General features: G+C 37.0%; 1 protein-coding gene across 1 annotated transcript; it reads right to left on the bottom strand.

Moving 5' to 3' along the window:
* Positions 1–1,778: 1,778 nt before the first annotated feature.
* Positions 1,779–2,474, bottom strand: LOC109171601 (uncharacterized mitochondrial protein AtMg00810-like). The gene is made up of 2 exons (XM_019320652.1): positions 2,218–2,474; positions 1,779–2,175 (listed from the first exon to the last, which is right to left on the bottom strand). Exons 1-2 carry the CDS (start codon positions 2,472–2,474, stop codon positions 1,779–1,781), a joined length of 654 nt encoding a protein of 217 aa, XP_019176197.1.
* Between the last annotated feature and the right edge of the window lie 7,424 nt (positions 2,475–9,898).

The following is a 9,898-nucleotide window of genomic DNA, read 5'->3' as shown; positions in this document are numbered from 1 at the left end:
GATTGGACGTAAAATCCTGAAGATTAAGTCATAAAAGACTAACAGTTGCGCACTATTTACAACACAACGGGAAGTACATTTACTTGAATCAATCCGGAAGATTGAACGTAAAATCCTGAAAATTAAGTCATAAAAGACTAACAATTGCGCACTATTTGCAACGCATAAATACATGAATATCATGTACTCTTTTCCTCACTAGTTTTCTCCCATTGGGTTTTCTAGTGTGGTTTTTAACGAGGCATGAGTATGATATAGTAATGACAATAAGGAAAAGTTGCAAAATAATTGGTTAAATGGACAAACCCTAAAATCTTGAAGATTATGCGGTTTGCGCCCTGAAGGCTTATGGTTGTACTCTTTTTCCCTTAACTAAGTTTTTCCCACAGGGTTTTCTTAAGTTAAGGTTTTTAATGAGGCGACCAAATACAATATATGTTTTTACATATATCATGTACTCTTTTCTTCAACTAGGTTTTTCCCACGTGGTTTTCCTAGTGAAGTTTTTAATGAGGCATGAATATATTTTTTTATTGTACTCTTTTCTTGTCTAGGTTTTTCCCACCGGGTTTTCCTAGCAAGGTTTTAACGAGGCAAGGTCGTGGCCAAATAATGTCCAAGGGGGAGTGTTGTAAATAATATTAAGTGGACATTATTATAGTGTTTATAACACTTGTAACGGTCGGAGGTTTATGACCACACTTATGGTTTCCGTTCCAATTGTACATTATATATATGTGCTAATACCTTCTTGTATAGATGTAGTTTTGGATGCAAGATTAATAAAACTTCCTTGTCTCTTATCTTGTCTCTACTTTTCTTCTACTTTTCATATTTTGTGCCACTTGCAACTGTATTCATCGGCTAGGAGCTAAATGGCCAACGGGCATAATCTCCCAAAACAATATATGATAAAGTAAAATTTTCATTCTATCATTTTCCCGACCAAAATAATTATATTGATCAAATTATTTAATTATGGTAGACTATGAAATAATTAATGAAGGAAATATATATATATATATATATATATATATATATATATAAATCAGAATAAATCTAATCCTTTATTGTCTTGCTATATTCAAAGATAATACTACGTAACAAACAATACTCACGTATTTTTTTTTTATAAGAGAGAGGGGGGAACCCCAAACAGATACTAAAAAGAGTCATCCATGCACTCCAGTGCGCCTGATGGCAACAGCTCCTAATTGATCGCTTCGAACAAACAATACTCACGTATTACAATACTCATTATGGTGCACAAAATTAATTTAAAATATAGTTAAAATTTAATTAATCCATCAAAATTACTTTTTTAATTATTATAATATTTTATAATTATTATATATTTTTTCTTAAAGTGTAACCTAACTTCTCATCTCCATTGTTTTAATTTTGGATACTTTGACGGCGGACTATTAAACAATTTTCACACATTGTTTTAAATAAGAAACAATTTTCATGTATATAGACTATTTAATGAAATAGGTATTAAAGTTTATATTTTTTGAATTAACGTGTATTTTTTATATTTTATTATGTAATTTATATATAATCAATTATTAAATAACATTACACAGAATATTATGAATATTGACTAATCAATGAATTAGGTATTAAAATTTACCTTTTTCGAACTAACGTGTATTCCTTATATGGTATTTTGTAATATATAATCAAAAATTAATTAACATTACACGAAATATTATGTATATGGACTAATTAATGAATTAGGTATTAAAATTTACCTTTTTTGAGTTAACGTGTATTCCTTATGAGGAGGACTTAGAAACAGTGGCTTGCTTCTTGGATTTCCATGAGATCAAGGCCTTCCCCAAGAAGATGCAGAACCCTGTTACAGACTTTCTGGAATCAATGCAAGCACCCCAGTCTGCATCAGAAAAAGCCTTCAGGCTTAGATCAGAAGATGCTGGAAAGAACAGTCCCTGTCCTGGAGCACTTTTGATATATCTTAACACCCCGTGAGCTGCTTGTAGGTGTAGGTGTGTAGGTTTATCCAGAAATTGAGACAACTGTTGTGTGGCAAAGCTAATGTCAGGCCTTGTAATAGCAAGATACAATAATTTCCCAACCAGTCTTCTGTACTGGACATTATCATCAAGGAAATCACCTTCATCCTTACTTAGTTTGTGGGAAGGGACAGTAAGACTGTACACAGGCTTAGAATTAATAAATCATGTTTCTTCCAACAACTCAAGAGCATATTTCCTTTGTGATACTGCAATTCCCTTCTTCTGCCTTGCTACCTCCAAGCCTAGGAAATATTTCAAAGTTCCTAGATCTTTTATCTGGAAGGTGTTATTGAGCTGAGTCTTGATATGCTGAATTAGAACTGGATCAGCACTTGTTACTACTATGTCATCAACATAAACTAGTAGTGCCACAAAAGATGATTCCTTGCCTTTGGTAAACACGGAATTATCTGCCACTGACTGTTTAAACCCCATTCTCTGTAAGGCAACACATAGTTTTGTGTTCCATTATCTACTGGCCTGCTTTAGGCCATATAGGGATTTAATTACCTTACAAACTATCTATTTGTTCATTCAACATATCTATTTTCTTTCCGCATTCACATCTGGAAATGCAATCGCAGAATGCAGGTGGTCTAAGTATCTGCAATTCGTCCCACAGTAGCTTCTGTTGAGTGAAATATTCATTCAACGAATTGTCACCGTGTTTGGATTGATAGATTTCGCAGTTGATTTATGCGACTCGAAAGAGATCTTGTTGGCTAAATCTCTTATTTAGGTCTCTCCATACTCCATAAGCTGTGTGGATCCAGAGGACGCTCCGGCCAATTGTTGGTGATAGAGAGCGAATCAGCCAGGTTACCACCATATTATTGCATTGCTCCTAGTATGGATACCTCCGATCATCTCTGGAAGGCTTGGTAATGGTTCCATCCACGAACGCCAGTTTGTTTTTGCACGATAGTGCCATGGTTACAACCCTAGCCCATGGATGATAGTTCGGACCTTCTAAGGGAGTTGATACAAGCTCCAAGGCTGGATTCTCACTTGCATGCATAAAGTATGGATTGGATTGCGATTGTGAATCTAAGGATACCTCTGTTATATTGGAAATGTTCGGCAGAGTAGTAGATGAAGGTGTCGGAGGCGCCGGAACCGACGCCGGAGATCCAATTGCTGGACCTCCTGCTGCATTATCGCTAGGTGTTGTCCGGGTACCAATTGACGGCAATGCTGCCATGGTGACTCCTTCGTAGACTCCTCACAGGTGCTCTGATACCATATTGCGATGAGAGGAAGAAGGAAAGCAGGTTATGCAAAACGGGTATGAAAGGTGAATTTTCTGTGTATTATTCAAGGAAGCAGCCAACTTATATATGTACGTACTAGAGAAGGCAGTAAGGGAAGCGGGAAAACTAATTACAAAACAAGACTTTCTAACTACTTTCAACAGTCATAACAAAGTTAGTTATGGAATGATGAGGTGGTGTATCACATGCTGCTTGACCCTCTTGATTCCTAAAAACTCCCCCGAGGCAAAAGCCACTAATATGGGATTTGATTACCCCCTTAGTTAGAAAATAGCTAGAAAACTGATTTTTAAGTTTGAATTAGTGCTTTTAGATTATTTTTTTCTTTTGTTCATATTGAGCTTTAGATGTCTTTATATTAGAATAAATTGTCTTGATTTTTTGTTTTTGTATTTTTAAAACCTTTGTTCCCATTATAGGATCATACCTAACCAAACAACAATATTGGTAATCATTCCAATTCCACCCTACTACCAAACATGTAAAATACTTTCACCAAAACATATTACCATTACCAAGTATTTGATTATCATTCTGATTCCGATTTCTAGGTGCGAACCAAACACACCCTAGATCAATACTGTAACTGTAGCAGAAGTCATCATGTAGTCACTCCTGACTCAACTCCAACCCATTGCCAGTGATCAATTTGCATGGTCTTAAGTGCATGCTTGCTGAATTCCCTAGGGATATTTTCTCGTTCCATTATTGGTATGAAAAACTTCTCTGGTCTTGAATAAGTGGCAACTGGCAACTAAATCTACATTGCAATTATATTACAAGCTCAGGTAATCTCCATTCATTATTTATCATGTTTGAATATAATGTTCATTAATTATCATGTCTTACATTTAAATTGAATATTTAAATCGAATTCATCTTACATTTAATTTGAATATTATATTCCGTATTTATCTAACTCTAACTCATTGCTGCATAGTGCATATACATTTAAATATTGTATTTCTCTTGCAGACTTTTGATATCATGTAATCATATTAAACTTTGAATACTTTAATTTGAAATTGAATTATTACTGTAAAATTCAATTCGTTAATGAGATTCATATATAAAATCTTGTTCAAAAACAAAACTTCGACTCGTGCTTGTATTACTATGAGACTGCTTAATTACCTCCTTAGATAATCCCTGGGTTCCATGCATATTTGTCATCCCAAAACATAGTTCCATTGCGGTATATTTGTGGAATTGTGGTATATATGCTCAACATCTAAAAAAAATGAAAGTTAATGCAGAACAGAGTTTAGATAGCCTTTCTATTTTGAGTGACGTGACTTTAGTAGTTTAGTTGCAGGATCAGTCGTTGAATATAATACATCCCCAGCTTCAATTCGGGAGAGGACTATGCCAATATATGTTACACCATAACCAGGGTTACAACCACCTTACATTGTGGACCCTACTCTAAAAATTATGTATTCGTAGTTAATAAATTATGTGTCAATAAATACACATAATTTGTTAACTATAAATACATAATATGTTAACTGCAAATAACTAACAGGCCCGACTCTAGGTAAGAGCAAGCTGGGCCCTTACACAGGGCACAACTCACCAATCGTTATGCTGTGCAATCGAGTGCACCATGCTGAATTTGTTAGGAACAAGTGTAATTAGATTTTGATGATACCAAACTGTCTAGGATTGTAGACCCCTATTTTTCTTTTCGTAGTTAGGTCCCTCGTGACAAACGAAAGTTATTGTAACTCAACGATTGATTCACACCATGAGGTGTACGAATCTTACTTGAGACTAGCATAATAGGTCTACATGAAGACGTGAAGATGACAAGATGGTCGAAAGATGCTTCCAGGCGAAAGATGGATTGAGCAAGTCTCGGATAGACTTCATTTGACAAAAAGGATCTCTCGTCAAAGAGAAAGGACGAAATATTAAGTCAATCTTTCGACCAACATCTCTAAGTGAACAAGTCAAAGACAGACTTGTAAAAGACAACCTTCATTTAAGTGAAGCAATGAGAATGTTGTCTATGCCTCAGATGGGCAAATCATTCGAACAAAAAGTGTCTTAGGAATGATCTTCACAAAAGACAAGAAGCATTAAAAGACTTGTACCATCTTGTCAGAGAACAAGGACAAAAGTCATAATACTTTTGACTCCAACGGCTACATAGTACAAGTGCATTAAATGTTGATGCCCACTGGTTAATACACACTGGATATTAGGTTTGAAATCTTCATCTCCCTCCAACGGATGAATTTTTCAACCTATAAATACCTCTCTTCACCATTGAAGAAGGTGCTGGTTAATTCTACTCTTGCTATCCAAAAAGAAAAGCTCTTCAAAGAGTTTCATTCCTTAAAAAGCTTTTCATAATTAGTGATCTTGTGAAATTTTTCAAAATGCTCATCCATTTCCATACTTCACAATTTGAAGAAGTCTTGCATATTTTCAAGTGAAGATTCATCCAGATATCAAGACAAGGCTTCAACCTATTTGAGAAACACCAGATTATCTTTCCAACATCTCAACTTAGGAAGAAGTTGATAGAGGCGGAGTAAACTCGAGGAGATGAAAAACCTATCAAGTGGCTGTTCGGCTTAGTGATCAAGGAAGCCAGCTTGAAGTAGTTTGTACTAGGGTCTAGGAGTGATAGTGCAAACCCTTTCACTAGTTGTGAAAGAAGAGTGGAGTAGGCTTCGTTAACAGCCGAACCACTATAAAATCTCTCTCTCCATATCCTTTTACTTACTGCTTTATTACTTTCACGCATTGCATATCATATCGACCAAACGCTAAAATTTCCTAACAAAAGTGTGAAAAGTATATCTAAGACGAATCTTTAATTCCGCTGTGCATAGCTCCGAAAGGAGTTGCTTTGAAAAATAGATTAGAATCTATTCACCCCCCCCCCCCTCTAGACTCTCTTTCGACCCTACCGGGACCAACAAGTGGTATTAGATCGGTTACCTTGTACGGTAAACATTTTGCTTTACTGCCTGTAGATCCCTTTTGCAAAATCTATATAGGTTAAACTGCTTTTTCGTCTTTGCACGTATTTTCTTAAAAAATGGAAAGAGATCATTCTAACCGTTCTAGGCCCCTTACCTTTAATCTCTCTAAATTTGATGATTGGAAAGTCATGATGAAGGCACATCTCTCGGCTATTCGTGACGAAATGTGGGACGTTATAAAAGAAGGCCCCATCGTTGGAGGTAAAACTTTTTACCCGGGCACTTCTCTAATGAATAAATATGGAGTAATGTAAAATTTGTTATACTTCATATTGGTTGAGATAATATTTATACAAAAATTTGATACCAATATAATAACATACTTTGAATTTGATAAGAGTTATAGAGACCAAAATATTTCACCAGACATCATCTAACATAGCAATAAATCTCTTTGTATTGATTGATTATCATAAATTAGCCAACCAAAGCTATGGTGGTATTAAAAAAAAAAAATAATCTAGTTATATTGCACACAGATAATAAATGATTTTGGTGAAAAATCTTAATCCCTATAGCGTGATCATTTCAAATTCTAGCATGCTGAAAACTTTAGTAATTCATTTTTTTTTGTTGGTATATCCATGATTTTCACTGTCGGACACAATAACTAATCTCATCGTTGAATTGTAGGCACTTCTTTTGGGTGGAACATATGACTTGGAGATTACAGTGACTAATCTTCTCGCTGAATTGTAAACACCTCTTTTGAGTGAGATAGCTGGCCTGAAGATTTAACACTGCTCCTTACCCAAAGGCAGTGATTAAACCCTTAACCTTCGATTAAGGATAGATGAATTCCTTCCACTGAACCACCCCTCAAGTTTAGTAATTCAATTCTAACGTACAAGGAATTTGTTAGATTAGATTACAGAAATTTAACATATGCATAAAAAACCGTTGCCACCTAATATTTTAAATATATTCCCCTTAAAATTGCTTCCAAAACCTCACCGATATAGATAATACATAAATATATCTCCCATGCATGCAACAATTCTATTACTTCTCAATGCATCAAAGGATGATATACCACATGCTTATGGTTTTTGAAAGTATTCTTGGACTCACGTTGGCCCTTTATGAATTTTGAACTATGACTCAGGTGAATTGTTAAAATGCTCTATAGCACGCTTCTAAATCATGCATAAACTAACATGAAGTATTCAAGGATATATCATTATGCTCGGTTTGCAAAATAGCAATTTCTATACATTTCACTCAACAAGTATGCTTCTATTCTCATTGATCAAATAACACAATTTAATCATGCTCGCATAATAGATCATATTCTCAAAGGATCATGTTTCTTTACTCAATAAAATATCATCAGATCACAATAGTCAAATAATTCTTCATACACAGTAAACTAGCAAATTATTCACTGTGTAGCAATTCTTCACAAAATCCTTCTTAACATACTTGTTTTTAATCCAAATTCAACGACATCAAAGCCAAAACATGCGTCGAGACGATCCCGAGAGCCAAGCCACAAGGACCCGTAACACTCGGTCCAAAACGACACGTAGATGAGCCACAAGGGCCCGGCCACTGCACAAAAATCCTTCACATACAATACTCAGGGACCTGGGGCGGGACTCTTCATAGTCCGCCCCTGGAGCCCCGTTGATGCACCGGGATTAGGCAACGGCCCTCCTCTAGGGCCATGCCCTAGTCCCGTGCCACCACAGCTCTAGCCAGCGGCCCTTCTGACGGGCCGCGGCTAGGGCCGCCACTCTGATCTGGTGCATACTGTGTTGTGCACCAGATGGCATTTCTCCTGCAAAATCTCATCCAAACAAGTCCAAAGCAGTCTCAGCAACTCACAAACACATGCCAAATCACTTCTAAGCATAAACACATCAAAAACTCATAGTTTCTACTCATTTATACTCAAAACTAGGCTTCACAGGGCCAAATTTAAAGATGAATCCATGGGATTATACCTCTTGTAGTCTAATCTTCTTGCTTGGATCTCTTCTTCCTCTTGACCTAACTTGAGCCTCCTTCACCACCTACCCTTCCCAAGCACACTTTCTATCCTTAGCCTAGAACCTCAAAGACTAAAGAAAACTAGAAGGGAAAAGAGGCTAGAATGAAAGATGAACAAGCTTACTAGGTTGTTGTCTCTCTTCTTGTTCTTCGCAGACAAACATATGAGGAAGAGGCAAAGAATGAGATCAGGAAAATGAGATGAAATGAGGTGGTTTATATAGGGTTCAAAACCCTAGGATGATTCAAAATGATTGGTTGAGGGCAAAGGGGTAATTTCCCAAGCTAAAAGATGATTCTATAAGGGATTTTGGATGTCTTGTGGTCCACCATGTAACATGAACCATAGGCTAGAAATGTTATCTTTTATTACTTTGGGGTTGAAAGTGAATTTTCACAAAAGCTATATGGATGAACACTTGTTCAAAAATTCATTTTGAATTCTTCCGGTCTCACTCAGATAAAATTCTCGATTTAATTCTCGATTTAAATCTTGGTTGAGGTTGAGGCAGTGTGCAGCGAAGAAGAGAAGAAGAAGATGATGGTGTGAATCTGATCTCTCGGCTTTGGGAGAAACAACACAAAGGTTTTGGGGGGTGGGGCTTGGCAGCGGATCTCCCAATAGCCCGCGCCAAGGCCCGCTGTCAACAAAGCTGACACGGCCCCCAAGTCACGGACAATATGGTCCGTGACCACGTTCCGTCACACAGAACGAGTCCCATTCCAGCCCGTGGCCTAGACCCGCTACTGGGTCGGGATAACCGGGTCGGATCCGGTTCGAACCCGAATCAAAATCGGTCCTCCGACTTTGTCAAATCTTCAAATCGGGTCAAAATTGAGTGTAGCCCATCACTTTAAGACATCTCACTTCCTTTAGTCAATTCTTTGACTTCCCAATTCCTCTTTCGGGATTTGTTCGAACTAATATAAACTCGGAACGAATTGTAACACCCCGAAATTTTGAAACTTTTAAAACTTATATAATAAAGGTAGTTCCTAATTAAATCCCAAAATCAAACATAAGAGTATGGGGTGCTATGCCACACCTAAGCTAGAGAACTCAGGTGCACAGGCTAACTAACTAAAATCCTCAAATAACGTCAATACGTAATCATGGCACGCAGGCCGAAAGGGAACTAGCTACTCTACGCCTCGGATCTCTAGCGCGCTCTGGGATCTACTCATCTGTGCCTGAAAGACAAATATATCTGTTCAACGAGAGATGCTGGTAACCCACTCCAACGCGTTGAAATACAATATAGGTATATATATAGATATAGATATAGGAAAACCATTGTGAAGCAGGAAGATATATACTTAGGAGACTCTAGCTTTAAAACCGGGAATAGACTCAACAAGTAGGGATAAGCACATGAATCAATGATAAACAGTTAAGTAGAGATAACATTATAAGGAATACGCATCTAAGGTCACAGTTCACTTTTCAATTCAAACACAACCTCATTCAATCATCATTCATATCACATAATCGTTGATGGCGCCACGGGACCAATCGCATGCCCCGAACATGAGGGTTAATGCTTATAGCATTAACACGGCCCCGCACACCGCCTGGCGCGTCCAGGTCGGTGGGTCATAG

The sequence above is a fragment of the Ipomoea nil genome, unplaced genomic scaffold, assembly GCF_001879475.1.
Source record: "Ipomoea nil cultivar Tokyo-kokei standard unplaced genomic scaffold, Asagao_1.1 scaffold0322, whole genome shotgun sequence".
NCBI classification, from domain to species: domain Eukaryota; kingdom Viridiplantae; phylum Streptophyta; class Magnoliopsida; order Solanales; family Convolvulaceae; genus Ipomoea; species Ipomoea nil.
This window is presented reverse-complemented; position numbering and strand designations above follow the sequence as displayed.

What these genes read in the sequence shown, in the direction of transcription:
- LOC109171601 (XM_019320652.1), bottom strand. Translation starts at nt 2,474, where the DNA reads ATGGGGTTTAAACAGTCAGTGGCAGATAATTCCGTGTTTACCAAAGGC. An exon ending in AGGAAATATGCTCTTGAGTT is followed by an intron (nt 2,176 to 2,217) that starts GTTGGAAGAAAC and finishes GCCTGTGTACAG; the next exon opens with TCTTACTGTCCCTTCCCACA.